At 38.2% G+C, this 16,123-nt stretch overlaps 5 protein-coding genes across 7 annotated transcripts; 1 reads left to right on the plus strand and 4 right to left on the minus strand.

Annotated features, from left to right (window-relative positions):
- Window positions 1–508: 508 nt before the first annotated feature.
- Window positions 509–6,320, minus strand: LOC121268836 (pachytene checkpoint protein 2 homolog). Its single transcript, XM_041173102.1, is given in 15 exon segments — window positions 509–714; window positions 812–856; window positions 859–939; window positions 1,072–1,199; window positions 1,779–1,869; window positions 2,021–2,091; window positions 2,184–2,253; window positions 2,858–2,933; window positions 3,068–3,157; window positions 4,699–4,803; window positions 4,878–4,981; window positions 5,226–5,293; window positions 5,548–5,654; window positions 5,888–5,951; window positions 6,069–6,320. Coding segments are annotated over 15 exon segments (1,371 nt in total). The 5' UTR covers window positions 6,199–6,320; the 3' UTR covers window positions 509–573.
- A 731-nt stretch (window positions 6,321–7,051) lies between these two features.
- Window positions 7,052–8,694, plus strand: LOC121236096. 2 transcript variants are annotated; one of them, XM_041132591.1, is made up of 3 exons: window positions 7,052–7,629; window positions 7,742–7,821; window positions 8,628–8,694. In XM_041132591.1, exons 1-2 carry the CDS (start codon window positions 7,234–7,236, stop codon window positions 7,805–7,807), a joined length of 462 nt encoding a protein of 153 aa, XP_040988525.1. In that variant the 5' UTR covers window positions 7,052–7,233; the 3' UTR covers window positions 7,808–7,821; window positions 8,628–8,694. The 2 variants fall into 2 exon arrangements, with proteins under 2 accessions (XP_040988525.1, XP_040988526.1); XM_041132592.1 differs by having other exon boundaries at window positions 7,742–7,809; window positions 8,616–8,694.
- A 1,280-nt stretch (window positions 8,695–9,974) lies between these two features.
- Window positions 9,975–10,545, minus strand: LOC121236097. Of its 2 annotated transcripts, none has more exons than XM_041132593.1 (2): window positions 10,191–10,545; window positions 9,975–10,133 (listed from the first exon to the last, which is right to left on the minus strand). In XM_041132593.1, exons 1-2 carry the CDS (start codon window positions 10,512–10,514, stop codon window positions 10,083–10,085), a joined length of 375 nt encoding a protein of 124 aa, XP_040988527.1. In that variant the 5' UTR covers window positions 10,515–10,545; the 3' UTR covers window positions 9,975–10,082. The 2 variants fall into 2 exon arrangements, with proteins under 2 accessions (XP_040988527.1, XP_040988528.1); XM_041132594.1 differs by having other exon boundaries at window positions 9,975–10,129; window positions 10,187–10,545.
- Window positions 10,546–11,264: 719 nt separating this feature from the next.
- LOC121234564 lies at window positions 11,265–11,687 on the minus strand. Its single transcript, XM_041130533.1, has one exon. It carries the CDS (start codon window positions 11,685–11,687, stop codon window positions 11,265–11,267), a length of 423 nt encoding a protein of 140 aa, XP_040986467.1.
- An 81-nt stretch (window positions 11,688–11,768) lies between these two features.
- Window positions 11,769–15,676, minus strand: LOC121234565. The gene is made up of 5 exons (XM_041130534.1): window positions 15,611–15,676; window positions 14,718–15,058; window positions 14,352–14,549; window positions 13,551–14,199; window positions 11,769–13,430 (listed from the first exon to the last, which is right to left on the minus strand). The coding sequence occupies exons 1-5, from the start codon at window positions 15,674–15,676 to the stop codon at window positions 11,769–11,771; spliced, it is 2,916 nt and encodes a 971-aa protein (XP_040986468.1).
- Between the last annotated feature and the right edge of the window lie 447 nt (window positions 15,677–16,123).

Here is a 16,123-nt window from a genome sequence, read left to right on the forward strand (position 1 = left end):
TGCATAAGAGTAAGTTGGATCCATTGCATTATTGCATATTCCTTTTCGTGGAGGAAGTTGAAACAAATGCAAGAATCCTCGTTGATATTCAATTTCTTGTGCCGAGATAGACTTGTTTCCCCAGATTTGGTGAGGGGAATATCAGTTAAAGGAGCTAATTACACAAGAATTATTTTTGTCCTGCATCTATACAGACCACTCCACTCCACTCCTCCAAGGCAAGTGGAAGAAAAATCTTGACGCAGCAATCAGCATTCCTTAGAATGGCTTTTGTTTCCTGGCGACGGGCCATCCAAATCACAGTACCAAATGAATGGGACACAATAAGTCTAAAATCCCCCACTTCGGATAATTGGAAGCCTCTCAATCGTTCAAGGTACTTCAGTCCATTACACATGCAAACTCTTCACATATACATTTGGCATTTGAGACCTTCCATCAATATTGAGTTACCGTTACTTTTATCATGACCACCACAAATGGAGGCCAAAATAGAAACTAGATGTTGTGGATTTAATTATACTTTCACTTAGTATTAAATACATCTTTTACATGGAGTTAAATTTCATTGAATCATTCATGTAGCTCGGAAAGTTCCCTTCTTGCTGTATCTATCATTGTACACAAGAACTTGCCAGGGTCACAATGGTAGGGATTGGAAAGCGCGGCATGTGCCAAAAATGGAAGCTTTCTTAAAGATCTTCCGCTCAAACCCTGATAAAGAAAACAACAGGGGGAGGATCATTCTGCTTCTTTGATAGTTAAAGAACGATTCCAAGCTCAGTAGGCATTCAGAAATGTTTTCTCTCACCTCACAAGCTCCTGCAGCTTCAAGCAACTGTTTACATAGGCGGAATGGGACTGAACCTCCTGCGTCTCAGGCATGTTCAACTTTTCTTTCATGGTGGCGTAATTTGGGAGAATAAGCTGGTCACACTCCTACAAAATTCAGTGTTTGTTAGTCATGATACTTAATTTCCAACAAATGCACACCGCCCCTTGGTTAAGGAAGACGTGATGGGTGACTGAAAAATCGTTACTTGGACAAGGTGAGAGAGGGAGTGTCTGCACCTGAAAACTCGACAAAATTGCCTTTCTCATAAGTTCCAGCAAGCAGGACCTTAAAATTTCGTAACGGGCTTGAAGTGTTGGAGGACCAACATATGCTTTGATATCAGCTCGATCAACAAATGCGATATCTGAAATCCAACAATGGGTAAATACACGCATTTTAATAGTTGGTGCTCTCTCTTACAAGTCAAATGATATTGATCAGAATGTAAAAGAGAACAAAAGGGGGATGATTAATCTTTACAGCTTAAAATGTCAGATAACATTTTTCATGAGAGAGAGAGAACTGAAAGAGGATAGAGGAATCCCCACGGTAAACAAAATACAAGGACAAGAAAATAAAGAAAAGAAACAAGGGTCTGGAGAATAAGCTAACTGATTGCTGGGATTCAAGGAGGTCTGTGATGAGAGGCCTGGAATTTCTAAACTCAATTTGTTCATCAGATTTGTAGAAATCTAGTTGCTAAAGCTTCATAAGATTTTACTAGATTGGAAATCTTACTGGTTTGGAGATCCTTTAAGATGTTAGCAGCCCAAAAAATAAGATCGCATCGGGGCATCATCATGGGCTGGCCTTGTGAAATAGTCTAGTATATTCATACCATGCAAGTCAATTTGCCAATTTGGTGCATATCTAGCTTCTAGTGACCATGCAAGGCTTTACAATTGGAAATTTACACCCAAACCGAAAGCAAAAATTGACTTACCAATAGCAGCAGTTATATTGGAGGTAGTCAGGATTATCACGTTGGGCGATGATTTCAATTTATCCATCTGAGTTAGTAGAGCATTCACAACCTGACACCTCATTCCAAGATGAAATAAAAAGTTAAAAGATGAGCTCTTGTGCATTCATTCCAAAAACCATATCCTATTTAGGCACATGTAGTCCACAAAATTCATGAATCAGTACAGCAAAAGAAAAGGGTGGAAGGGCAAAGTGCAATACCCTAATAGAATCCGAAGGTTCGGAACCAGATAAAGCTGCTTTTCTAGCGGCAGCAAGACTTTCAACTTCATCTGAAGCATCACCAGACGTAAATGATTATACACGAATAAGGAGGAAGCTTAAAATATACATGAATTCTCTGAAATATAAATCTAAATCTCACCAATCAAAACAAATACCAGATTGTTTTCTTCCTCCACCATTTCTTGAATTTTTTGGAATAGCTTCGCAACCTAAAAATGAGAATGCGTATTGGCGGTTCAAATTACATGCAAGATAGATACAATAGATACAAATATGCAGATACAAGTTGGCAACTTCACATAACATAGTAAAAGGGAACAACAAGGGACCGGAACTGTGCTAATTCCCTATGGGGTCTCCAAATGCATCAGGCTATATTTGGTCCGTTTTAAAAAGGAGGAACATATCTTTTTCTTGTATGTCTTGCAAAACGATAGGAGTAACATAGTTTCAACATTGAACCAACTCCAGAAATTATTGATCACCATGTTGGACAAAGAGTATCAAGAACAACTTCTCCCAAATAAATAATGAAACAAGTCAACGGACATTTTTTCCTAAGATATTAAAAATAAAAGAAACCCGAGTAGCAATGTTTGCTGATCATCTAGAAGCCAAATCCAATCCAGGAAAAGATGTATATTAATTGAGCTCCAGTCGACTCAAAGTTACGTTAAACTATGTCGTGACAAACTGTTGACTCAAGTTTAGATTAAAGTTTTCCATAAACTATTTGATACGTAAATACAAGAGAAATAACATGCCATCAAGTACCCAGGAGTGCTATTCAGGAATTACACTGTAAATACATACCAACTTGCCGCTTTCGGAGAACCATTTACTAAACAACGAATGTGCATTAACTTCAACCAATTGGGACTGTGGGTATCTGATTCAACCAAAAAAAAAAAAAAAAAAAAGTAAACTAGATAATAGGATGAGTGCAGAATAGATACCTCTGGTGCTATTAATTTAATCCAATGCAATGAAACATATTCATGGGTGTTAGTTACATCAGCAAACCTGGAGCTAAATCGTATGGACAACTTTTGTGCTAATGCTTTACATAAAGATGTCTTCCCAGTTCCTGGAGGTCCATGCAATAGAATAATGCTGCAAGCATGTACAATCATTAGGCAAAAGTGTTTATTGTACTGCATGCAGGTAATTATGCTTAAAATGATTTTTAATGCATGAACATATATTTTGCAGGAGTTTGGAATCAATTCTATTTAGAGACAGATTGAACGTCTCCACAGATGTCGGATTGATGCAATTCTTAATGCATTGGAAAGCTGATTCAAAGGGCTACAGGAACATCAGAGCCCAAAAATTAAACAAATTTTCATCTGAAATTGCTTATTGCAATGGGATTTCTAAGCTTATTTAAGGGCTTTATTTGCTCCAATTGGGGGCCATCAGCTTTATGAACATGATTGGAGCATTCTAGGAGATTTTTTCTTCTTCAAGTTTTTGAACAAACTTTGGTGTAACCACCTAATAGAAGGGGTGAACCCCAACTTTCTATTGGTACGTTATTAACAATCCTTTATGTTTATATTTGGTATAATTAATTGATTTACATAGAGTTCGGGCACATTGAAGCTTAGAATCCATGCAAATTAATTCATTATCCATTAAATTCATAAACTACATTTGAAAAGTTAATCGTGGTGTTTTTATTGCAAAATCATCTTTATAAGACCATCCTTTGTATGAATTCTAGTGGAGTTCAAAAGATGTTTATTGGAACTATCATTAAAGGTGTTGTGTGAATCTCAAAGCTTGGTGTTTTAAGATATTATGTTCTTTTAATTTAATTTCTGAGTCAACCAAGCAATCAACACTTGCAATTTCTATTCAATAAAGTGTCACTAATTTAATTTCATTTTGTATTTTGGATTTCTATTCAACACTCTTCCTTGTGTACGAACCTCAGGCTCACCTGGTTATTACTCTACTAAACCCATCACTTGAGAGCAATATTGAAGTCACAACACCATTGATATTCATATACATAGCACAATCCATGTTACAACTTTATCCTCCTACCAGGTAAGGATAACTTTTTGATGCATGGCATATCTATGCAGCTCTCCAACCTACTCTCAAGTGGTTTTACATGACCCTAATGGTGCCCAAACATGCTGAGACTCTCATCCAACAAAGTGGGGAAGTATGAAACCATAACCAGAAATATAACATGAATTTTTCTACTTTTCCCTCTAATCACAGTAAATGTTCCTCGCTTGAAAGGTTTCCTAGACTAAACCGAAGAGAATATATGAGACTATGAATGAACAGAGACACCATCAGTATGCGGCGGTTTCTATTTTTCAAGATCTCCTTCAAAATTTTGAATGAAATCTCCAATATTACGTATGTAATGTATTGATTGGGTAACTTTAAAAATCATGAAATTAATGCTATAACTAGGGAAGGCACGCATAAATATAAAGGACAATACCCAAACAGTTCAAAACATAAAACAGGTCAATCTCAAAGAAATTAAAAGTTATGACAACCTATAAGTATTGCGCCCAACACGTATATCAGCAGAAATTGATAGGTTGGTGAAGACCATTTCCACTTAATACAAACAATTGAAGCTTAGCATATCCATAGTGCTGATAAGGAATCAATCACAGCCTTACCGGTTCCAGGACACAAGGAAAGGATCGACACCCTTTTCAGTAAAGAGCAACGCACTTGCAGCATATCGCAACAACCTTTGCTTGAGGCCAGATTCATATATTAAGCTGCAATACAAATTATCTGAATGTAGGCCAACCGGTTGTAAAATGTCACAACAAATCAAAGCCTGCAAACAAACCTTTCCCACATGCCATCAAATTCCTTTGCAGGAAGAATCCATTCATTGAAACTAGAAAGTTGTCCTTCTTCGCTCAAGTCCTCACATGGTCCTTCCTCACTAAGCTGGAAAAGATCCGCTAAAACAATAATCAGAGCTCCAACACCAGAGGTTACGAAAGCAAATAGTATACCAACATTCTATGCTTTCCAACTCAAATAACTCCAACCACTCCACCATACGATGACTAAAGAAAATAGATAAAACCACATACACTTTGTCAAATAAGGATGTATAAACAAGTAACAAATTCTGAAAAATAAAAATGAAAAAGTCCTGCCTATATATACCAGTAAAAGTACAATTCACCTGAAAGACATGTACAACGGGCTTCACTTGCCAGAACAAAAGAACTTCATGATTCTGCACCCATTCATCTGAAAAGATGAACTATTTAAGCAGCAGAACAAGTGAAAAACAGAAATGGGTTTCCTTCCGTATAATTCCATTTATGTTTTCATTTTCTTAGAATAAAATACTAAAATCAACAAAATATGCAGTATTCAGTCGGGCTGGTTGTTTCACTTTCCGCAAACAAAACCGTGGAGCTTCTAAGACATTGGCTTTTACGTGTGCACTCCAGAATTTAGGTCGCCAATAAAACCATTGAAGAGATAGAGAGAGAAAAAACCTGAATCACAAATTCGGATTCTTTGCACATTTTCTGTGAGAAATGGATCATCAACAGGCACCGGAATTGGCCCGTCATTATAGCTCAAACTCCTATTTTCGAGCATTCTGAACATAATTTTGAATTTCAAATTTCATGATTTTCAACATATCACATGCGGAGAAGTAAGTTTTTTTTTTTACTTTTTGTTCAAGTACATTTAACATTTTCCTTAAAAATAAGTCCAGAGAGGGAAAATCACGTTAGTTATTAATAAGACAATTAATTAAGTCAACAAAATTATTGAAATTTCCCTATTCATTCATGTGTGTGTGAGTGTATATATGGTTTGATCGCGCACCTCTCAACTGAAGAACGGACATCGTCGATCCGAGCTGTACTGGAGGGCTTTAAGCACACTTCAACTGAATTCCAAAAACAGAAGGAAAAAATCCGTTTTCAAAACCTCGAGTTTGGAGAGTGGAATCAGAGGAAAAAGTGAACATTAAACAATGGGGATTGAAGATGAGACCGGCACGTACCCGAAACGAGGACTTTGTCTTCGTTGAGAATAGGAGGAGGAGGAGGAGCGGAGGCTGCGTCGCCATTTTCTAGACCTGAGATATTGGGTTCTTGAGGGTTTTGAAGGGTTATCTCCATTGGAGTGCTCATTTTGGGTGGAATTTGGCCTTGGGCTCAATATTCTGGAAAGCGTTGCCGCAGAAGATCGAGAAGAGAGTGAACAAGAAAATCGTGATTTTCGAATTTTCTTTGCAAATGGGCGGGAAACTATGTAGTGACGCCTTGACGGTGCTATTTAAACTTTTGTGGAAGGAGCCCTACTAAACGTTGGGCTGGGGCTGTGCTGGGCTGGGCCCTACGATATTTCTTTAGTAACCTTTGAACTTATATAATTTTTAATAAAGATTAATCTAACTTATTAAACATTTTCACAATAACTAGTAGTATGCTTTCTAACATTTTTCTTCTCTTTTTTCATTTCAATAAAAATTTATATCATTTTATTTCCCAAAAAGTTTTATTACAATCTAATACCTTAAAAGTCGCCAATTCAAAACAGATACAATTTCACTGTCTTAGAGTGTATAAGCTCTGTATACTTTTTTTTAAAAAAAAAATAGATAAATTTGAAACCTACATAAAAAACCAATTTCTTAACTTTAAACTCTATATTTTTTTGTTCAAATGAAGTATACGAGATTTGCAAACTTATTTTAGGACTATTACTCGTTTTAAGTTATGGAAGAAAATTACAATTTCTAAAACCATAAACTATTAGTACAATTGGAACTTGATCCAAACTAGGTAGATTAAAGATAAGATAATTGTGTTTAACTTTTAAGTTTTGTCTAGTTTAAAACCTTCAAAGCGACTGTCCTTTTCTTTCTAGAAGAGGCCAATTTGCAATCTATTAATAGAAAATAAAAGTGGGGACAGAAAACAAACTGATGCCTATCAATTATCAAAGACTCGAGGGTCCTATCCAAAAGGAAGCATTCCATTGTTGTCAGGTTACATCCTCAGAGAAAAAGAGATATACCTTTTTGAAACAGGAAAAGATATGGATGTCAAGAGGCAAAAAGCTTATCTCCCACCATTGGCTAAAGCAGTAACGTAAGGCTCTAATTCACCCAAGATAACATGGCCCGCCCCCAAGCAAGTCTCTGTTAGAGAAACCGAGGGGCCATGAAGAAAAAGCCAGAGCTTAGTGATGAGCAAGAGCTTGAAATCCTCAAGGCTGTGGCTCAAGCGTGGCAGAGCCACTCCGGCAGCTCTCGGCCGATGGCTGAGTTTGATGCACACAAGCAGAACTTCAAAGGCAAGCCATCTCGATTCAGGCAAGAATTCGAAGCAATGAGCAGCAAAAAATCGTCGGATAATGGCACAAAGGTTGTAACTTGGGATTTCGGGCAATCGTTATGCGACTCCTATGAGATTGTCACCTTGTCCAAAAGATTAGAGACAGGGCTTGTTTCGGATAACCCGTTTACTGCCTTGAATGATCTCGAAGGTGGTGTCCATAGGAGGCACAAGGAAAAGGGTAGGAATAGCCTAAGAAACTTGTTCAAAGTGATGTCTTCGACTCTTCGAGGTAATGATGCTGATGTTCCACGAGGAAAAGGATAAAACAGTTTTGATCCATGCATTACGGTCAGTGTAGCCTCACTTCGTGTGTTTTGTGAATTCAATTTGCAGGTTGCACAGCACAACATCTGTGTTTCCCAGTTCTTTTGAAAAAAGGGAACAGTGCTTCCCCTAATGCCATTTTGTTTTGAGAAATGCTTCAAACAGGTCGGATGTGTTTTGCCTTTTTACACTGGTCAATAGAATTTCACCACATATAGGACTTATGTGTATTATGATGTGTGCGAGTTTAGTGAATTTTTTCTTTCTCCTTTCGTCCCATCTCCTCTATTTTTTTCATTTCATCTTCTCTGTCTGTCCTCTCATCTCCTCTCCTCTCCACAATCCAGCTCTCCTCTCCTCTTTCTCCTCTTCCCTTTCACCTCTTTCTCGCATAACCTTTTTCCTTTCTCCCTTCGTCTCATCTTCATCGAGAGATTCCGTTGAGAGTGATTTGGAACAAACTCATCTCCCTCCCTCAACTCGTTCTGGAACCTAGTCGATTTTAGCAAGTATCTGTAAGTTTTTTATTTATTTATTCTGCATATTAAATTAAGCTAGGTTGTGGTTGTTATTTTGAGTTGCTCTGAAATCTGTCCCCATGAAGTTGAAGTAGGATAGTAACTCTGATGCTTGAAATGGGAGTAAATGAAGAGTGATTTGCAAATAAGAAGTGGAAAGGTAACTAGCCACCAACAAAGAGATATATATGAAGAGATGGGCGCACATCCTTTCACTGAAAAATGAAGAAATCGGCTATGGGGGGAGGAAGCTGTTGGAGGATGGGGAGAGAGAGAAAGGGTTGGAACTTATCTTTCGAAAAAATAAAATAAAATGATTCCTTGCATGCCAGCCTATTATTTAGTTTGCTACAACTTATATGTGTCAGTTACTCATTCGCAGGTGTAAAAATGAATTTCTCACCCGTCCGGCTGTCAGCTCCTCTCTTTTGTTTTCCACACCATTGCAAGAACACATAGTAAAGAAACTATTTAAATGTTAAATACTTCTATTTCTATGGTTGTTCTTCTTGCATTAAGATGTAAGTGACATTCTGCACGTTGTTCTTGAAGCCTCTAAAATCCCGGCAGATAGGCATTAACCTTGCTGGCCTTCCTTTGATTTAACGGTAAAACCAAATCATGTTCTTATCCACAATTTGAAAAACTCTAAACATGTTTAGTCTTAAACTAAATCATGTGTATATTGTAGCATTTTGAAGGCCAATGGTTATTATCTTTTTTTTTTTTTTTTTCATGCCTAACAAAGAGTATACGAGGCTACTTATCCCCACTAATCATGAGCATGATGTAACACCACGCTCCCCATAGTTAAAAATAAAATCACTTTTAAAAATTTTTGGAAGTCGAAGTGCTACTACTAATTTTGACTTAAAAAGATTTTTTTTTATTATTTTAAAGGAAGCGCCAAGTATAAAGATTCAATAAATAAAATTATTTTTTTATTAAAATATTGAGATCATAAGAAAGAGTGTGCGGAAACATTTATTAAAATTTCTCAAAATCCATGTCATAAAAATCATAACTAAAAATCTCTGTACATGATTTAGGTCATTGTCACGCCTCCCTGGACTAAGTCTCGTCCTGTAGCTCTAGTTTTATAAATATTTTGACCTGGAGTGGTTTAAAAACATAAAATAAACTAAAATGAGTCAAAAATTCAGTAAAAAACTCATCATAACATAAACATACTTAACATAAGATTTTTCATAAAATATTTCATGCTAAGAACTTAAAATCATGTTAATTCATACGTATGTTATGACATGCATGACTTATCTTGGCTTATCTGACTTATCTTACTTATCATACTGGCTCATACACTTAATCTTGTGTGCAAGATTATGCATCGGCCCCACATCTTGCGGCTTCAAGGGGAGCCACAAATAGTATTCTAGCATATATTATGGTGGACCACACTTAGCTCTGTGACTTGCACATCCACCCATAAATAGCATTGGTACCATGCATCTGAATGACCATATTAATTATTCTGAACTTATCTTACAATTGATCTTATGAAAGCTTACATGTTTTATACAACATGAGATGCATAATACATATATAACTATAATATACAGAATGAAACATGATGAATTATGGAGCCGGGTCGTTACACATGTGCAGTCTCCTATCTTACATGACCAGAGCAATTGTTGGGTCACATTGAATCCTGAGGTGATCTTAAAAAGATTATTGAGCAAGTAGGATTCCAAAATCTTTTATATACACTACGCGGCCAGGTGCTTATCAAAGGTTTGCTTGTCACATAAACAAGTTTGGTGACACTTGAGAGGGGCATGGCATGTGATTTAGTGTCAGCTAGTAACACCCATATATAAGGGATGTTTTTCCTGCCAACCAACCACGCAACATACTTACAAGCCTATTTCACTTCGAAAGTTCATGACTCAAGAGCCTAACTATGCTTCTTCTAAGCTTCCGAATGAAGCCAGCAACCTCCTCCTCCTCTTCTTTGGTTTCTTTAGATCTCCGCTTGCGAAGTTCTCTGTACTTGTGCTTAATCTTAATGTGGCCATCGGCTTCCTCGTCCGAGCTGGTTTCTTCAAGGTCGTCAAGCTTTTCTAGGAACTTGGGAGTTAGATTCTTGGAATGATTTATATGGAGAGCATCAGGATCATCTTCTTCTTGATAAGTTGCCTTGCTATTGAAGGTCCTGAGATTATTTTGGTATTGGGGGACATCACTGAGAACTCTAAGCATGATCTTCCTACTTTGAAAAGGATCATGGTAATGATCATGAAAAGTGATGATGGCAATTGGTTCCAAGCCATACTGGTGCTGGAGATCAGGGTAACTCATTGTTTTACTACGAATTTGTAAGGATAATGGACAAAACAATTTATAGACAGAAGAAAGAACAGGGAAAATCTCTTTGTTCTTTACATGAAAAGGTGCACCGCATCTAATGCTCCATCTCTTGTCAATATCAAGCATTAGATTCAAGCACTTATTCGGATGAAATACAAACCTAAGAAAAGGGAGGAGAATCAGTGTTTTTTCCTTGGAAGATACCTTGATAATACATTGATTGGGGCATAATGGGTCTCCAAGTCACTTGCCATCAAGATAGTGATTCCTAAAAAACTTTTTCAAGTGCTTCATATTGCAATGTTAGGATGCAAATTGAGATGACTAAAAGCTGCACAACTTCATATTTCATAATTCATCAACCACCACTAGCTAGCAAATCCAAAGTCAGATGATCTTCTGCATTTTTCATTCTTTTTTTTTTTTTCTCAACAAGTAGTTGATTCATTCCAAAAACTACAATTGTCTTACAGCTAGGGTTGAACAAATAAGCCACGGGACCGACCTGAACCGATTTGCCGACCCGACCTGACCCGACCCGACCACATTTAACCAACCCGAAGTGTAAAACGGATAAATAATTCCGCTTCTGCATTTAACCGTATAAAACGGTTCGATATCAGTCATTACCCGTTACCCGAACTTTCAACCCTCTTTAGAAAGCAACAGCAACGTTTTTGTACCTCGGGAAAGCTATAGCCTTTTTTTTTTTTTAAATAACCTCAGAAACTTCCATTGAAATTAAGCATTATAACTTGTATCATTATGAAGGCATCCCACAATGAAATCTAGGACCTCTTCTATCCAAACTAGTTCTTCTCCTATCGCTAAAGCTTTCTTAGCTAAAGTATGAGCTACTGTGTTCTTTTTCCTACTAACAAATTGAATAAACCAATCTGTTCTATTCCTGAAGAGAAACTTTACATCATCAATGATAGAGCTAAAAGCAAAGACAGCTTCCTTTTCACTCTGTACAGCCTCAACTACTTTGTTTGCATCGCCTTCAAAGATAGCTTTTTGAATATTGAGCTCTGAGCACAATTCAACTGCTTTCCTCAATGCAAAACTTTCTGCAATAGCTGCATTTACTACATTAATCTTGAGATCACACACAACCACTAAAGCCTCTCCTTCTTCATCTCTTATAATGATATCAATCCCCATTTTCTTTCTATTAACATCTAAGGAGGCATCCCAATTAACCTTGACTGATCCCCTTCCTGGTTTCTCCCAGGTCTCCAGTACCTACACTGAAATTCTCTGTTGTGCCTCCTTCTGTCTGTTTTGAGAAGCTTTAACTTGTATTTCCTGAAACTCTTGCAAGGCTACTCTCGTGGTAATAAAATAATTTCTGGGGCAAGCCAATCTCTTCTCAAAGATCCATTCATTTCTCCTGAGCCAGACCTTCCTTAGCATCACTGCCACCTCTTCTAGCTGGTTCTTGCTTAGTTGACATCTGAGTTGTTCCCAAAGTTCCAGGAAATTCACCTCTGATCTAGTCCACTTCTTGACATAACTTGCATCATTACCCCATAAATCATTTGCTGCAGGGCATTCCCACAGAATATGAATAAGAGATTCTTCTTCTGCATCACACATAGGGCATCTTTTGTCCATTGATATATTTCTCCTGTAAAGGTTTACTTTTGTTGGCAGCAGGCTGTTTGCAGCTTTCCATAAGAAAAGTTTTGTCACACCTGGTATCTCGAGGTCCCAAATGCTTTTCCATATGTCACCTACTTTCTTTTCTGTTGAACTCTCTCCTTTGTTTCTTTCTTTTAATTCCATGTGCAAAAAATATGCACTTCTGACTGTAAACAGACCCTTCTTAGTTGGCCCCCAAAAGATCTTGTCCTTTGCTCGACCTCTACTCAATGGCATACAAAGGATCTGTTCAACTTCTTCCTCCGAGAATATGGTTCTTATCATTGTTTCATTCCACTCTCCTTTCTGTCTGTCAATTAACTCTTCCACTTTGGCATCTTTCTGCAGTAGAGACACTGGGGACTGGACAGCAAAAGTAGTGGGACTAGTTAGGCATTTGGGCCCCCATATATTAATCTTCTTCCCATCTCCCACTTTCCACCTAAGACCTTCTCTCAAAAGGACCTTTGCAGACCATATGCTCCTCCATACCAAAGAGGGTTGAGCACCCAGCTTAGCATCCAAAAAATTTCCATGTCTGAAGTATTTTTCTTTGAGTAAAACTGCTGCCAAGGACAGTGGATATTTGAGTATTCTCCATCCTTGTTTAGCAAGGAGTGCAGCATTAAAGCTTTCCAAGTCTCTAAAACCCATTCCCCCTCTGCCTTTCTGAATATTCATATTTTTCCATTTCTTCCATACCATCCCTCTCCCCTCCTGCTGACTTCCCCACCAGAATTTAGAAAGCATACCATTGATTTCCTTGCAAAGTTCAATAGGGAGTTTAAAAACTCCCATAGTGAAGGTTGGAATAGACTGTAAAACAGCCTTGATAAGCACTTCTTTTCCAGCTTGAGACAAGAAAATATTTTTCCAACTAGAAATTTTCTGCCAAATCTTCTCCTTTAGGTTTCTGAAAGTGTTGTACCTTGATTTTCCTACCATAGCAGGGAGACCAAGATATTTTTCATGAGTGCCACAAACAAAAGAGTTTCCAGCTTCCTTAATGGCCTGCTTGTCTGCCAACTGAGTATTATTGCTGAAAAAAACAGAAGTTTTTCCTTTGTTAAGGAACTGTCCAGAGGCCTTTTCATAAACCAAGAGAATTTCTTGAATTTTCCTCCATTCCTCAATGTTAGCCCTTCCAAATAAGATACAATCATCTGTGAACAGCAGATGATTGATACTAGTCCCTCCTCTAGCCACTTGCACCCCTCTTATGAGCTTACTCTTTTCATAAAAATCAAGCAAACTGCTCAGTCCCTCAGCACAGACAATGAACAGGTAAGGTGACAAAGGGTCACCTTGCCTCAAACCTCATGATGGTAAAAATTTATGGCCAGGTGCCCCATTGATTAAAACTGAGTAGGAAATAGATCTAACACATTTCATCACCAAATCTGTCCACTTTTTACAGAAGCCAAGTTTAGTCAAAACGGCTTTTAAAACATCCCACTCTACTCGGTCAAAAGCCTTAGACATGTCTAACTTCATAGCCATACTTCCTATTCTCCCTTTCTTTCTACTCTTCATAGAATGCAATAACTCGTAGGCTACTATGACATTGTCATTAATAAGTCTACCAGGCAGGAAAGCACTTTGGGAGGGGGAAATAACCTCAGATAAGACAAGTTTGAATCTGTTGGAGATAGCTTTAGAAACTATTTTATACATTACATTGCACAAACTTATAGGTCTGTACTTAATAACTTTTTTGGGGTTCACAGATTTAGGGATCAAAGCTAGGTAGGTATAATTGAGGCCAGGATCAATAGGGTTACCATTTAGTATATCAAGTGCAGCTCTACACACTTCTTCAGAAACTACATCCCAATGATTTTGGTAAAAACATGGTCCAAATCCATCTGGACCAGGGGCTTTTAATGGGGCCATTTGCTTCACAACTTCCTCCACTTCTGTTGGTGTGAACCTTCTTGACAGCCTTCTATTCATTTTTGTAGTTACTCTCTTACTCATTCCCACTAGACACATTTCAATCTCCTCCTGACTTGGGTTAGTAGTTTGAAACAGCCTGCCAAAATACTTTCTAAAGGTTTCTTCACCTTCTTGAAACTAGTGGAATTTCTGTTATTCTCATCAACCACTTCATTTATGAAATTTCTTTTCCTTCTTTGGTTGGCACAAGTATGGAAATACTTTGTGTTTCTATCTCCATGCTTGTACCAGCTTCTCTTTGCTCGTTGCTTCCACCAAAGATCCTCCTTCTCTAGTTCTAGATGCAGCTCTTTAGTGACCTTCCTGAGTTCCTCCACATTACTTCCATTTTCCATAGCTTGTAGAAGTTGTAAGGTCTTGGTTTTTTCCTCTACTTCCTGCTCGTGCATTTGCTTCTTGTTTTTATTCCATCTTTGAAATGCTTTCCTGGTATTATCTAGAAACCCAGTGACCTTTGAAAAGCCTGTCCAGGCCTCTTTAAGAATTATTTCACACTCTTCTTCCAAAGCCTAACTAGCCTAATATTTGAAGCCCCTGTTTCTCTGCCTTATCTACAACCTTGAATAAGGTTCCTTTGCATAAATATGAACTTACAGTGGCTTATGGTCTGAAGTTCTAGCCACCATCACTTCCACCCAAGACTCAGTATAAGTGTTCATCCATTGAGGATTCGCCACGGCTCTATCTAGCCTTTCTTTAGTGAAGGTTGCATCTGTATAGGAATTACTCCAGGTGAACTTGTCACCTCTCCAACCCAGATCAAACAAGTTTCCACCTCTCATGAATTCTCTAAACATTTCCATTTGGTTTTCTGGTCTAGCCTTTCCTCCCCACTTCCCATCATTAGTAATAATTTCATTGAAGTCTCCTACTATACACCAGCCCTCATTGCCACTGGGTTTCATAGTTTTAAGTAAACACCATGCCTCTTTTCTCTTCAAAGTTTCAGGTGGGCCATAGAAACAAGTTAACAGCCATCTAGTTTCCTCTTTTCCTCCAATCCAAGCATTTATATGTCTTTGGGAATAGTTTAAAATTTCCAGTTGCACTTCCTCATTCCAAAATAGAGCCAATCCCCCCCGCCCCTTTTCCAACTGCATCAACTCCAAAACATCCATCACACCTTAGTCTTCTCTTTATTTTATCGCATTTCTTATTATTAAGCTTAGCCTCCATGATGAAAACTATACTGGGTTTTGACTTCTCTGCCATAGAGCAGAGATCTTGAACTGTCCGAGGGTTCCCCAACCCTCGGCAGTTCCAACTCAAGAGTTTCATGATGATTGGCGGGGCTGTATAACAGCCTCCGCCACTGCAATAGGTTTGTCAACCATCCCATACCCTTTCCTTCTCTTGCCTAACTTGTCACCACACATTCCATCTACCATAGCCCCAGTTCTTTTCTTTTGTTCTTTCTTTGTTGAATCTGCCCCTTCTGGTTTGTGTTTAGCTCGAGCTCTCCTCTTCTATACCCTCCTCATGATTACCTCCTTATCCATCACCATGTTGCCTTCATTCTCTACTTCATTCTCAGGATTTTCCTTTCTCACCATAGGCTCAATTGCACTTCAACTTCCTACAGATTTTTATCTCCCCTGTCAATTAGATCAACTTGTTTAGTCCAGCCTGCCTCTAAGAAGTTGTCCCCCACTACCTTCCCTCCCTCTTTTGATTTTTTACTCACCCCATTTTCGCTTTCTTGGCTTTTTTCACTCACTCTTGTCTCTTCCTCACTATTTCTCTTTTCCCTCATGCTCTCTTCTACTGTTTCCCTCCCTTTTACCCCATCTTGAGTTAAGTTTTCCTTTTCACTCCTCCATCTACTTCCTTCTTCAGCCCTCCTATAACCACTGTTAAGCAGCCTGTTTCTTTGAGATTGTGCTGCCCTCATCCTTTGGCCATACTGGTTTCCTTCTCCTCTCAAGTTCCCCTCCTCATTGCATCCTGAAATGCCATGGTAAATGCATCCACACGAGAAGCATATTCTTGGCATCTTCTCA

Source organism: Juglans microcarpa x Juglans regia, chromosome 6D, assembly GCF_004785595.1.
Source record: "Juglans microcarpa x Juglans regia isolate MS1-56 chromosome 6D, Jm3101_v1.0, whole genome shotgun sequence".
Taxonomy (NCBI): Eukaryota; Viridiplantae; Streptophyta; class Magnoliopsida; order Fagales; family Juglandaceae; genus Juglans; species Juglans microcarpa x Juglans regia.